The sequence below is a fragment of the Limanda limanda genome, chromosome 3, assembly GCF_963576545.1.
Source record: "Limanda limanda chromosome 3, fLimLim1.1, whole genome shotgun sequence".
In the NCBI taxonomy this organism is placed as follows: domain Eukaryota; kingdom Metazoa; phylum Chordata; class Actinopteri; order Pleuronectiformes; family Pleuronectidae; genus Limanda; species Limanda limanda.
In genome coordinates this window covers 2,736,044-2,749,988 of record NC_083638.1, presented here as the reverse complement: position 1 = coordinate 2,749,988, position 13,945 = coordinate 2,736,044, and the positions used below count along the sequence as shown (strand labels likewise).

General features: G+C 42.5%; 3 protein-coding genes across 3 annotated transcripts; 2 read left to right on the top strand and 1 right to left on the bottom strand.

Moving 5' to 3' along the window:
- Positions 1-1,520: 1,520 nt before the first annotated feature.
- Positions 1,521-3,511, bottom strand: il17a/f1 (interleukin 17a/f1). The gene is made up of 3 exons (XM_061067608.1): positions 3,485-3,511; positions 2,088-2,308; positions 1,521-1,764 (listed from the first exon to the last, which is right to left on the bottom strand). Exons 1-3 carry the CDS (start codon positions 3,509-3,511, stop codon positions 1,521-1,523), a joined length of 492 nt encoding a protein of 163 aa, XP_060923591.1.
- A 4,076-nt stretch (positions 3,512-7,587) lies between these two features.
- Positions 7,588-8,841, top strand: il17a/f2 (interleukin 17a/f2). Its single transcript, XM_061067609.1, has 3 exons — positions 7,588-7,631; positions 8,296-8,468; positions 8,622-8,841. Exons 1-3 carry the CDS (start codon positions 7,599-7,601, stop codon positions 8,839-8,841), a joined length of 426 nt encoding a protein of 141 aa, XP_060923592.1. The 5' UTR covers positions 7,588-7,598.
- Positions 8,842-9,672: 831 nt separating this feature from the next.
- Positions 9,673-11,738, top strand: LOC132998111 (membrane progestin receptor beta-like). Its single transcript, XM_061067610.1, has 5 exons — positions 9,673-9,963; positions 10,051-10,163; positions 10,888-11,038; positions 11,119-11,316; positions 11,427-11,738. The coding sequence occupies exons 1-5, from the start codon at positions 9,679-9,681 to the stop codon at positions 11,736-11,738; spliced, it is 1,059 nt and encodes a 352-aa protein (XP_060923593.1). The 5' UTR covers positions 9,673-9,678.
- The last annotated feature ends 2,207 nt before the right edge of the window (positions 11,739-13,945 follow it).

Genomic DNA, 13,945 nt, shown 5'->3' with positions numbered 1-13,945 from the left:
TACTGTGCTGTGTTGCCATGCCAACAGTGCCAATGTGTTCATGTGCGTGTGATTGTGCCTCAAGGAATCGTCACCAGACTGAACATTTGTACACGACCAAACCACACTGACCCGACATCACCCGACAGAAGCCGGACTCAAACCCAAACAAGCCAAAGGAAGATTTACCTGAATCAACCGGGCCTGGAAATACAGCTCACCTGAGAGAAACAGCTCCATCTGCTGGACACTTTCATTCACTGCATCTACTGTTCAAACAAGATAACAACGTTTGAAAGGTTTAATCTCTGAAGTGTGGTTTGTTAGATCCGATCACGGCTGTCGGCCACAAAACCAAATCTGAGTCAGAGTGAAACCACAAGCGACAAAAAGACGAGTTCAGAGATAAGATGCTGATGAGCTCAGATGATACTGAGACATTCTCCAGGTCAAAACTAATCAGTCAACACACCTTCATGATATTAATGACCAGCAGGGGGCGACTCCACCTGTTGTAACTATCGAAGGCTCATAGAAAATGAGAGGATGCCACCGTGTGATTGACAGCTAGTACCATCCAATGGGTGCAGATCCCAGGTGTAGGTGGGCGTGTCCTCAAGCTCTCAGTCAGGCCCCCCCCCCCCCCCCCTCGGAACTTGATTTTGAAGCATTAATAACAACAAACAGACGTCATCAGATTCCTGCAGAAACCATCTCACTAAACACTCTGGGGATGAATGAATGAATCTGTGTCAAGTGTTTACAGCTGCAGCAGTGTGTGTGTGTGTGTGTGTGTGTGTGTGTGTGTGTGTGTGTGTGTGTGTGTGTGTGTGTGTCAGTGTGTTTCCCTGGCAAAAGTAAGTGTATAGGAGTCAGAGCGTGATGATGATGATGATGTTGATGATGTTGATGATGATGTTGATGATGATGATGATGATGATGATGATGATGATGATGATGATGATGATGATGATGATGATGATGATGATGATGATGATGATGATGATGATGATGATGATGATGATGATGTACAGAAATCACATTATATTTTAAACTCAACAATAAAACGATGACACTTTTCATTGGTCAGTTTCTTTATTGAATCAACACATTTGAACTGTAAATACATTAACATTAATATCACTTAAATAGAATGTCTTTCAAAATAACTTAAAGGATAAATACATGAAACACATCCAATAATAATATTACGTTGCGTAGTTTCTCCAGATAAATAAAATAAGATTAGATTCAATAAATATAGGAATGAGATTAATAATCAGAGTCGCAGAGCAGCATCAGTTCTAATCAAATACACAAATAAAAGTCTAAACCACAAGATATTAGCTGCCAATTATAATAAGGATGTGTAGTTATTTTATCAATAAGATGATTGATGATATTGTGTCGCTCAAAAAGTCAGTTAACCTTTAAGATCCTAACGACGATCATATTTTCTTTATAAATTTAAGGTTTTTGTCTCTGGTGTCGTTGCTCCTCTGGCTGAATCCTCAGTTTGACCCTTGACCCTTGACCTGGCCTCACTGCTGCTGTGTGATTGTGGGTCGGACGCAGGTGCAGCCCACGGCGATGAGGCGGGTCTCCAGCTTGTAGTGGTAGCTCTCCCCCCCCGCCGACTTGACCCGTCGCAGCATCATGGCCTGGTGCATTATGGGTCGGGACTCCAGGCTCTGGTCCTCCACGCCCTCCAGGTTCAGACAACCCTGCAGCAGACAGCGGGCCTCCGACAGCACCGGGGGGAGGAGGGAGGCGTCGGGGGTTTCTCTGAGGAGGAGGAGGAGGAGGAAGAGCAAAACGTTTTTAGTTTGAATGTTTTACAGGAGCATTACACTGAGTGTTTGTACTTGTGTCTTTGTGAGGACCACGTGAGCATAGACCCTACAGAGTGAGGACCCTTCAAAGGCTTGTTCGAGGGTTAAGACCTGGTTCTAGTGTTTATAAATTAGATTTACATTAAGTTTGTGTGTGTGTGTGTGGGTGTGTGTGTGTGTGTGTGTGTGTGTGTGTGTGTGTGTGTGTGTGTGTGTGTGTGTGTGTGTGTGTGTGTGTGTGTGTGTGTGTGTGTGTGTGTGTGTGTGTGTTCTTACTTGTACGTCCATGGGGAGATGGAGGCGTTCTCCAGTGGTCTGATGTTGGTGGTAGGAACCAAAGATTTGGGGTCCAGTTGCAGGGGGACCATTCCTGCCGCAGCATCATGCGTCTTGTTGCGTGTCTTTGCTGAGTGTTTTGATTGGCCGCCTCCTTTCGGTATCGCTCCCGCTTCGCTCATCATCATCACCATCATCATCATCGCTACAACACAGGCAGCCTGAGGAGGAAGATGAAGAAGTCTCACTTTTGTTCTCGTGTAAGAAATAAGTTAATCTTCATCAGGACAAGATAAAAAAGCTACTTCATATTTAAAATAAAGTTAAAGTTTCCGAAGATAAAAATACATTTAAAGTTAAAAACATCTTCAAGAGCAGCAAAGAATGTTTTTACCGAATCATTAACGTTGATAAATCAATAGAGTAAAAGATTTAAACCACATTAACTATTGAATAAATGTATTCAACATTCAAGATTTAATTGTAGAAATTGTTAAAAAATAGAAAATGTCTTGTTCACTTCTCAGGACTCGTTCAGCCTCGTTCAGGCTTTAATGTTTCAAAATTTAAATAAAATTAATAACTGCAATGAAAAGCTGTTTTATGAAAACAGAGATAAAACATTTTATAGTGATTCATCTGAAATGTCTTTGATTTGCAGTATTATTCTATTTATTTGTATATTCAACATCAAACACTTAAAACTATTGTTATATCACTATTACTATTATTATTATATATACTGTTGCTGCCATTATTACTATATACTGCTTTTATATTGGTATAATTACTATCATATATAAATATATATTATGTTATATTGTATACTATATATACTGTACTCTTCTTATATACTGTCTAACAATATCATTACCATCATATCATCAGTACTATTACCATCATCTTGCCACTGCACCTTATCTACCTATTTATCTATTTTTTATTCTTTCTACCTCAATATTTTTTATTTTATTCTATTGTATTGTATTTTATTGTATTCAAATATACCGGCTGCTATGACGACTGAATTTCCCTTCGGGGATGAATAAAGTAATCTATCTATCTATCTATCTATCTATCTATCTATCTATCTATCTATCTATCTATCTATCTATCTATCTATCTATCTATCTATCTATCTATCTATCTATCTATCTATCTATCTATCTATCTATCTATCTATCTATCTATCTATCTATCTATCTATCTATCTATCTATCTATCTATCTATCTATCTATCTATCTATCTATCTATCTATCTATCTATCTATCTATCTATCTATCTATCTATCTATCTATCTATCTATCTATCTATCTATCTTGAAACACGTAGTTCTGGACTAGCGTCGTGATTTACGACTTTTAAAACCTCTGTAAGAAAAATCCGCTTCACTTACCGTCACTTTGTTGGATGTTAGAAACATTTTGAATTCTTCTGCTTCTCACGTCTCTGTGTTCGTGCAGCTTCTGTTCGGTTCACGGTTCGGTTCCCAGGGTTCGGACGGAGGTGCAGGTTCGATGGTTCGGAGGTGCAGGTTCGATGTCTGCTGGTTCTTCTTCTTCGTTGGTGCTCTGGTGGACGTCGATTGAGGCTTTTTATCTTGATCGGTCCTGATATCGGACGTCCTCCGATGATGTCACCTTCTTTGTTTCTAAACCACACAAACCAAACGGCAGGATGAAGGTTGACCCACTTTCCCACTTTCATGATTCATACTTGGGTGAAAATATTCTGCATTGAAAAGTTGCAGCAAATTTTAAATAGGTCGTCTTTCCTTCCTCAGTCTCCTCGGTAAAACACTGAATGATACATTTTACATTTAACTTTTAGAATCCTTTCTTATTTCAGATTTGCGGTTAGTGTGATGGTTTCTGTTCGGGGGGGGGCTTTCATGGAGTCATCGCAGTTTGTCTCAAACTCAAACACTCATTCGATTGTGGAGGGAAAAGTTCAAATTCAACCTGTTTGAATTGAATCTGGCTGTCTGGGGTAGTTTGACTGATCCGACAGGGGGCGCTCACGAGCAGCTTGACCTTTAACACACCTGACCGACGAGTGAAGTAAAACAATCAATGTTTCAATGTTTTGCAATGAAAACGAATAACATTAGCAAGTAAAGCTGCACTGAGCTTTTCAAACATATAAGATTTTTGGAAAAAGTGGTGGCCGCACCACGATGCTGAGAATTAACAATAGTTTGGGATTATCAGAATGTTAAACTTTAAAATGAGAAACTCCTATAAACATGATATATTATTTGAACCAAAGAAAATGATTTGGCAAAACTCGAGTGAATTTTTTTATCGACTCTGAGTTTTTGTTTCAATTCATTTTTCTGACTCAAAAAAATAAAAAGATAAAAAATATTGTTTTCAGAAAATAACTTTTTAACAGTTTGGGTCAAATTTAACGTCTTCAATGATGCAACAGGAGAAACTTCTGGAACGTCACAGTGCTCTGGTTCGGGCCCCTGGCGCTCCGGGCTCGTCCCGGTAGCATCAGTCATGTGATGCAGGAAGTGAGCGTCTGACCTGGTTTTCAGTTGCGATGTGACTCAGTCGCTTCGTGTGTTTTCCAGCCTACGCTGCCGTCTCGCCCCCCCCCCTCCCCCCACCTGGTTCGACTGACGGGTCTGAGGGAGATTTCCCGCTTCTTCGAAATGCTGACAGGACATTTGTGGAAGGAAAAGTGTGGCCGCAGTAGTTTCAGTATTCAATTAAATTGCAATTTCGATTATATTTTATTGACTGTTCACTGTTATGGCTGAATGTTCCTGTTCCAGGGAAGTGAGACAATGTGTTGTGTTGTTGTAAACTCTCTCTCTATCTCGCTCTGTGTGTGTGTGTGTGTGTGTGTGTGTGTGAAGAGTACAAATTTAAATAAAATTTACGAAGTTGATTTAGATCAATAACTCTGAGGTTTGTTTGAAAATTACTTTCTAAGATTCTCACTACTCGACTGAAGATCAAACACTGGAAACACACACGCTTGTAAGTAGGTGAAGTGTGTGTCTGTGGTTTGGTGTGTGTGTGTGTGTGTGTGTGTGTGTGTGTGTGTGTGTGTGTGTGTGTGTGTGTGTGTGTGTGTGTGTGTGTGTCTCGCTCACAAGATGCAGATTTCCGTAGCCTTTATAAACTGTATGTTTTACTTCTTTACTGTTAATTAACTTCTTTCTCCGATTCAGGTTAAAATAAACTTCTAAATGTTTTTAAAACAGTGACGACTGAACATGTGACGTCTTCAGCTGCTGATATTAAATATTGATATCACTGAGCATCTCACACAATATAAATTATATCGATAAATAAACCGAAACGGCCGACCAAAATCCTGCTATGAGTCATAACTAAACTGTAAATAACCCATCTCACCAAATCAGGTAGAATACTCAGAGTAGCGCCCCCTGCCTGAATTTCAAGTTTTGATTTGTTCCATCCACATGAAACTCATCGTAAACTTTCGTCATTTTCTTTATTTTATGATGAGACTGAGGAGAAAAGCTGACGAGTTACATCAGGTCTGTGAGGGAACCAGGTCCGACTTAGATGTAGCTGTTTCCTCTGGCGCCCCCCACAGGACAAAGCTGCTGCTGTCGGATGCGATTGCTCGGCTGACGTTTCCCGCTCAAACTGAAAAGCGCTGACGGCGTTGACAGTAACCAGATCAGAAGCCGGTGATTAATAAGAGCTGCCGCAGGTTTCGTCTGTCGACCAAATCAGGTCACAGGAAAGATGCTGACGGCTCAGATCTCAGAGTCGACCACATCACAAGCCGACCACAGCACACGCCCCCGCTGTGATGTCACAGCACCAGAACCTCTCTGACGACCACACACGGAAACAGGAAGCTCTGTCACATTGTTTCATATATTACAAATCATCTATAATTGGCTAATAAGTATAATATGCATAGAAATCCCATAAGAAATTCTTTGAAACAGTTAAAACTAGAAAAATGTGATTTTAAAGCTTATTTTTTTGTGTCAAGTGTTCTTAGTGTAAAGTGTACTTTGTGTTTTTCACTTCTCATTCCATGTGTCATAGTATCTATCAAAGCCAACAGCTGATTGATGACTGATTGTACAAAGTCGTAGATTTGTCCTGAACCAACAAATGACGTTTCTATGCGACTGATGTGAATCAGAAAACACTCGAACCCGGAGGAGACACAGATTCATCTCCTGCTCACAAAGTGCTGCGTCTGCTGCGGCCTCCACCTCCACACACAGCTAGCACCATGCTAACAGAGATGCTAACCGACAGCTAGCAGCAGACTATCAGAGTTCTGATTGGCTCACACCCTTTAAACGTTAGATATTGTAGACTGACACAGCTATGGCTGCAGTAATGATTGGATTTATACCTCTGCATTTATTTTAACTCCTGACTTTGGTTGTTCAAGTGAATACAATTGTATTTGTATCGGGACAAATCAGAATAGACAATATCTCCAGACTCTTTACATAGAAGGCAGAGGGCAAGGTGAGAAAAGTGTCAAACAAAGTTAAATTATTACAAGAAACAGTGAAGCTGCTGTTGAGACAGATGTTCATTCATCAGATGATAAAACCAGATATTATTTTATGATTGTCAAATATTGTAAAATGTGCTAATCTTAGACTTGATAAGACAAATGCAAATATTCTACACTTTTTACTCACTTTTCTCCAAATTCTGAGGAGGAGGATTAGAACCATATGAAATATGTTTTGGAAAAGAAATTTGGATTCTGGGTTTAAAAAAGAAAATTTAACAACACAACCGACAAAGAGGATGTGAGCCGACAGAGATCTGTATCTCCAGTGTCGAGTCAGGTTGAAATCTACAGAACAGGATTAGATCCATGTGAGAAATTGTTCATACTATTCATACACAATTTATCATTATTTTGGAAAAGGACATTTTAAAGAAAGTCTGAATTTTATATTAATCTCAGAATAATTCAGTCAAAGAAACATGTTCTGGAAAGAAAATTAGGATTCTGGGCTTAAAGTCGTGATAAAAAAGAAAATGTAACAACACAACCGACAAAGAGGCTGTGAGTCGACAGAGATTTGTATCTCCGGAGCTGTGTTAAGTCAGGTTGAAATCTACAGAGCATGATTAGATCTATGTGAGAAATGATTTATACTATTCATACACAATTTATCAATATTTTGGAAAAGGAAAAGGACATTTTAAAGAAAGTCTGAATTTTATATTAATCTCAGAATAACTAAAAACAGAATAATTCCTCGTAAGTCAGCATCTTCTGTAAATCAGAGTGTGTGACGGTTCCCAGCCTTGTGACCTGAGTCATTTCTGTTTGATGTTATCAGTGAACGTCTGATTCTACAAACAGTCGCCCACAGATTCTTCCAACACAGATGAAGCCGAGAGATAACGGGAATCTCCCTGAAGCTCTGCGTCTGGTTATCAGCTCTGACATGGCTGAGATCTGAGGGTCGCACATCTTCATAAATGGAGCTGATCTCAGAACCATCGATCTCAGAAGCCGGACACGACCAGAACATGAAGCTGAGACGCAGCGTCGGAGAACTGCTGGTGAGCATCACCTTCATCCACTGACACGTTCCACAGGTCGGATCACAGCTCCGAATTCATCTGAGGTTCTGAATGAATGAAAACTGAAGCGCAGGACAATCTACTTTATAACTCCAGAGACGTTTGTGTGTATGTGGAACAAATATCTCGAGAGGCGTTCGTCTGATCAGCTTCACTCTCAGTAAACTGCCTGAAAAGTGCAGCAGGTCCTCAGATAAACTACAGGGGTCAAACCAGGGGTCAAAATCACTGCCGGATTATTTAAAATTTTATTTTGAAAAGTTGAGATTTTGCGTCTGAAGATTTTGTCGGTTGCTTGACAGAAATAGTCGACATGTGATATATGAAAAAAACACTTCAGCCCAGTGAATAATTCAAACTTATGTATAAACCAAACATGTGAACTGTGATAAAGTCAGTTTCATATAAACTCTTCAGTGCAGATAAACCAGGTAGGATGAAAACTCTAAACACAAAGTATAAGAAGTGACAGAATATTGAAGAAGAGTTTGAGGACGACTCAACAACAAGGAAACATTCTGAAGTATCGACACAGGACAAGAGAACACAACATTACAAACACACAAACGTTCACAACACACACCCTGACGTGGTTAAAAACATTTCCTGAATTTAGAGTTATCCTCTGTCATCCTATCCACAGGTGTGTTGCACTGCATTGTGGGTAGTCGTGTCCTCCTCCTCCTCGCCCACTGGGACTGAAGCTCCTCCTCCTCCTGGATGTGACTCCATGTTGTCGTTCTCCTCTGAGGTCTCCTCCTTTTCTGGTGGACAAAGCAACGTCAACAGGAGGTCTCTGTCTCCGTGGAAATGGAGGTCGGTTTGACAACACGCACACACACACACACACACACACACACACACACACACACACACACACACACACACACACACACACACACACACACACACACACACTGTCTGTATTTTCACAGTGACCTGATGGTTCTGCTCTTGCTGTGTCTTCAGCTCGTCCACTGTGAAGGACCGGATCCCCTCCACCGTCTGGGAGGCCGAGTGCCTGGACGCCTTCTGCTCCGGTCTGGACGAACACCGGCTGATGTCAGTTCCTGTCTACCAGAGCGTCCTGGTCCTGAGCCGCCAGCAGGGGGCGCGCTGCTACACCGCGTCCTACCTGTCGGTGGCCGTGGGCTGCACCTGCGTCTGGGCCCAAACCAACCAGAACTGAAGCTACTGATCAGAGAGGAGAACCTTCAACACCTGCTGATTGGTTGTGTTGATTTGTGTGATTGTGTTTGATCCTCTGACAACTCTGTGAAATTAAAAAAAACACACAAAATGAAACCAGTCGACTTTACTTTGTTTCGTGAAAAGCATCAGAACAAACTGTCTTCACCCGAGTCAATGTGGTAAAGAAACAGTTGTGTATGTTTAGTTTGGTTCAGTGTAACAGCGTGTGTGTGTGTGTGTGTGTGTGTGTGTGTGTGTGTGTGTGTGTGTGTGTGTGTGTGTGTGTGTGTCAGCAGTGTGTCGAGTCCCTTGACGTCTGAAAACCTCAGCAGAGACAAAGTCATTCAGACTGATATTAGCTCTGATTAGTTGGAAACAAGAGTATGTAGTGTTTGTGTGTGTGTGTGTGTGTGTGTGTGTGTGTGTGTGTCTGTGTGTGTCTGTGTGTGTCTGTGTGTGTCACTTAACATGTGACAGTTGTGTCTGTGCAGCAGGAGCGAGCAGCATCAGGTCAGTCTCACGGAACAAAACAGTTTCTGTAGAACAGAAGAATCTCAGGTAGGTGTAGATCTGCTGTGACCTGTATGGAGGGTGATCAGTGCCCTGGAAATTTTCATTGGTAAAGAAAAGAATGTTTTTTTTCTTCACTCAGACTTCTTATGATTCTTTTATTTTCCCCCCTAAAATTAAATTTCGATTCCACGTGGCACTGATCCTCCTCCGTGGTCAAGTGACTTTGTCTGTATTTACACTCTTTACCTCTTTCACCTAATTTCATTTAATTGTGAATTTTTTAACACAGAAAAAGGAGCAGAACTCAGTATCATCTCCCATCATGCCTCGGCTGTCGTTCGCCCCTCCCTCTCTGTGCCTCACCTCTCTCCCTCTGCTGAAGAGGCTCCTCCCCTCCCTCCCCCCCACAGTGCGGGACCTGGACGTCCCCCCCCGGCTCCGGGAGCAGTTCATCCTGTCCGGGTACCGTCCGGTGGACTTGTCCCGGCGCTGCTACGTCCTCAGTCTCTTCCAGATCCACAACGAGACGCTGAGCGTGTGGAGCCCCCTGCTGGCCGCAGTCTGCGTGCTAGTGAGGTTCCTCGTGTTCTCCGTCCTGCAGGGGGGGGTACTGACACCGTCCTCTGCTGTTTGTTTGACCTCCTCAGGTTTGTTCCGCCACATGTCTGACCTCTGTGACCTCTGACCTCCTCAGGGGATCCTGGGCGTCGGCCTGCAGGGACCTGAAGGTCAGGGCGTCTCCGTGGACGTGTCCTCGCTGCCGCTGGTTCTCTACGTCTTCTCTGCTGTCACGTTCCTGAGCTGCAGGTGTGTCAGAATATTTAAGTGTCAGAAAAAGAAAACAGGTTCTGGTTTTCACTGATGAAAAACATTTTATTTATGAGGATTTTAATTTGAATTAATATGAATTATTTGAATCTGCTCACCGTCCACCAGCAGTTTGTGATTAATGTTCATTCTTCTGCTTCATTTGAGTTTCGAACTGAATTAACGGATCTTTCATCATATAATCTGCCTCCATCTTCACCTCCATCAGCTGCAGGTCAACACCACGGTTCATTTGATGTTTGAATCCAATGTTCTAATAATAATAATAATAATATTTTAGACACCCAGGGACACATTCAAATACATCATAAATAAACATGTATAAATACAGAAATATTAAAATCAGATTATCTTGTGTCTTGTGTCGACATAGGTGACACAAGAGTATTCAAATTTTAAAACCAAGGTTGAAGTCGGATTAGTGGACGATGGATACAGATGTTATCTGTGGTAAACTGAACCAAACAGATGTTTTCAGTTGGGAGGTGATCAGTCCTCTTGAGTCCAGCCTGTAGATGTGAGGTGACTCTCTCTTTTATCTCCGTGTTTGGTCTCCACCTCCTGACATCAGGCTCCTCGATGCTCCACATGTTCTCCAGCTGTTCTGAGGCTGCAGCTGTTGGTTAATGGACAGATGCTGATTACAGATGTTTACAGTCAGGTGCTGCGTTAGGATAGAAAGTGATTGAGTTTCTCGTTGCAGCGCTGCAGTTCGCCTGCTTCGCTCCGAGCAGACGCTCCACTCGCTCTTCTTCCTGGAACACGTGGGCGTGGCCATGCACCAGTACGGCTGCGCTCTGGCTCTGTGTCTCTACAGCTCCGACTCCGCCTGGACGCAAAGCATGCTGGGACAGGTCAGTTCACGTGTCTTACATCCTTCCTCGGTGGCTGACATGATGCGTTCAGGTGCACTGATGAGGCAGGTTTTCCTCAGATCTTCCTCCCAGTTGTCGCCGTGGTCGTCTGGTTCTCCTTCATCATCTGCTGCTACGCTGACCTTCATCTCCACAGGAGGATCTGCCAGGTGGTCCCGAGGGGCGTGGCCTACCTGCTGGTCATCAGCCCGGTCACCCACCGCCTTGCCAGCCACAACTGGGCAAACACTTCTACTCTTCCTCTTCACTTCCTGCAGGTGACGCCTCCTACTCAACATATCAACTTAAATTCACTTCTTGTTTCGACTGAAAACAAATTGTCAAAATGTCAGTGAATGTACACGCACTTCTGTCTTTTCTACACCAGGTGGCACTGTTTCTGCTCTCAGCCGTCTTTTCCTCTTGTCCCGTACCGGAGTGCTTCTCCCCCGGCCGCTACGACATCATCGGCCACAGCCGCCAGCTCTTCCACATCCTCCTGTCCATCTGCACACTTGTCCAGCAGGAGGCGCTGTTTGAGGACTTCCTGTGGCGGCGGCAGGCGCTAGTCAGGGAGTTGGGAGAAGAGCGCCTCCTGCTGGCCTGCGCCTCCTTCCTCGGCCTGGCGCTCTGCTGCGTGATGACGGCGCTCGTCATCAAGAGGAGAACTCGTGTTCAGCTACTGAAAGAGGGAAGATAGAAGAAGAGGAAGGTGTGATGTCACAAAGTCTAACTTCAAAGGGGATTTTACATGTAATCAAAAATATAGAATCAAGAAGGTTCCTGGTTTGAGTTTACACTTTGTACTCTAGCTTCGTCCCACAGAGCTTCTTCCACTGGCGACCTTCAGGTGACCCTCTCACCCCCGGTCAGCTGGGGTCGGCTCCAGTTCCCCCGGTGACCCAGTGGAATAGATACTGGACCGATGGAGTAATAAAGATTTAATAAAAATACAATCATAAAGTTCCTGCGTAAATATTGTAGTTTTCTTGAATGTTTTTCATTATTTCAAAAAGGATCCAACAGTTTATCAACATATTGTAATAACATATTTGTTATTATAATTGAATTGGTCTGTTGAAGACAAGGACATCCAGCAGGACGGAGACAAAAGACAAAGACGAGTCATGATCTGCTCCCTTGAGAACATTCTTCATTTTATTTCCTGTTATATTTTGAGAAATCTGTTCCTATTGTTAGTTGTTGGCTTTGTTAGAAGTTCCGGATAATCCCTTTGTGTATTTATGCCTTTATGTTTCCACCTTTCAGTCGTTCCTGTGTTTTTATATCTCAACAACTCACAGGTGATTGGTTTGCTCCTCACGAAGAACTCGGCTGAAACCAGCAGATGATCGTCCAGGCTGAAGAGACACGGAGGCTTCTCATTGGCTGCAGACGCTCTGGGGCCCAAAAAAAACTATCTTATGTGGATCTAAAAATAAATCTAACAAAACAGGAAACTGAGAAGAAAAGATCAACACGTCTCAGAACTGAAGCCTCAACGCTGTTATCTCTCTCCCCCAGTTCCCCCCCGGCCTCGCTCGGCCAGTCAAGCAGTGAGAGACGGTTGCCGAGTTGGGGCGGAGCCACAGATAAAGATTGAGTTTCAGTTTGAGTTGGACTTTAATAAGGATCACAGCTGTTTGTACTGTGACTGAACTGCATTTATTATTCAAAGAGAAAATTATAATTCTTCTTCTTTAAGTTTCTGTAATCCAACATTACGTCACAGTTTGCTTTCACGCAGTTTATTGTTTGTCCAGTGGGTGGCGCTGGGGAAAAGATCAAAGGCTCGGAGCTGGAATGTGGTTTGGACAGTTTCACTTAATTAAACTTTATTTATCTTTCATAGAAGTTAGAGTCAAAGTCCTTCGTGACTCAATGAGAGCACAGGCAGTAAAACAACTGCAGTAAATACACAGTGTCTGACGTAAATACTGAATGTGATTTTAAAAACTACATAAATATACACAAGTGACTAAAATGCGTAAACGTGGATGAGGTTACTCAACAGAAGCTAACAGGACACATCATTCATTTTTGTGTTGCTAGCTTTCTGAGCTGTGCGTAACTTTCCATGAGATATAATACGAACCGTTCCATGAGACTACGTTGAGTTAATTGGCGTTTGTGTTGCTGTTGCCAACACAACGTGAATATTATTGGGTAACAAAGATTTGTGGGTGTGGTCAAGTCACTTGAACCTGTGATCTCTTTTGAGTGCTTCACCCAAATCCAACCTAATTGCAAAATTTCAGACTCAGATCATGAATATAACTTCGTTATTAGAAAGAGCAAATAACTTCTAGACAGAAACATGGTTACGCTTTTAAATTGTTGAGCATAACGAGGCTACGTTAGCTCGTAAGCTACGTTAGCTCGTAAGCTACGTTAGCTCATAAGCTACGTTAGCTCGTAAGCTACGTTAGCTCGTAAACTACTTGTCGGATTCTCTTGTGAATTTAAACAAGAAGTGCATAAAAACCATAAAAGCTGCACAGTTGAAACGGCTGACCACTTGCGATTTGCTTTTTTATGGTCAAATGTCATTTGGACAGCGCCCCCGTGTGGCCAGTAACAACATTCAACAGTTTCCTCCTGTTCAGACTGTTGAGGACGAAGTGAGCTTCTTCAAGACCTGAGAATAAAAACATGAGAAACCAGCAGCAGAGTATGTGAGGAAATGCAAATACTAGGAAATATAATTCAGAATGACACGAACCATCAGTGTTGACTTAACATTTCATAAGACAAGAGGAGTGTCTCTGTGTGTGTGTGTGTGTGTGTGTGTGTGTGTGTGTGTGTGTGTGTGTGTGTGTGTGTGTGTGTGTGTGTGTGTGTGTGTGTGTGTGTGAGTGTGTCTTTAAGCAGCTCAAACAGCTCAGTGTTTGTTCAGGCTGTCAATGA

Coding starts and splice junctions, on each gene's coding strand:
- LOC132998111 (XM_061067610.1), top strand. CDS start 9,679: ATGCCTCGGCTGTCGTTCGCCCCTCCCTCTCTGTGCCTCACCTCTCTC. Junction 9,964..10,050: donor TCTCCGTCCTGCAGGGGGGG/GTACTGACACCG, acceptor TGACCTCCTCAG/GGGATCCTGGGCGTCGGCCT. Junction 11,039..11,118: donor CGCAAAGCATGCTGGGACAG/GTCAGTTCACGT, acceptor GGTTTTCCTCAG/ATCTTCCTCCCAGTTGTCGC.
- il17a/f2 (XM_061067609.1), top strand. CDS start 7,599: ATGAAGCTGAGACGCAGCGTCGGAGAACTGCTG. Junction 7,632..8,295: donor GCAGCGTCGGAGAACTGCTG/GTGAGCATCACC, acceptor TCCTATCCACAG/GTGTGTTGCACTGCATTGTG. Junction 8,469..8,621: donor CTGTCTCCGTGGAAATGGAG/GTCGGTTTGACA, acceptor CTGTGTCTTCAG/CTCGTCCACTGTGAAGGACC.
- il17a/f1 (XM_061067608.1), bottom strand. CDS start 3,511: ATGTTTCTAACATCCAACAAAGTGACG. Junction 2,309..3,484: donor TAACATCCAACAAAGTGACG/GTAAGTGAAGCG, acceptor CTTCCTCCTCAG/GCTGCCTGTGTTGTAGCGAT. Junction 1,765..2,087: donor ATCTCCCCATGGACGTACAA/GTAAGAACACAC, acceptor CCTCCTCCTCAG/AGAAACCCCCGACGCCTCCC.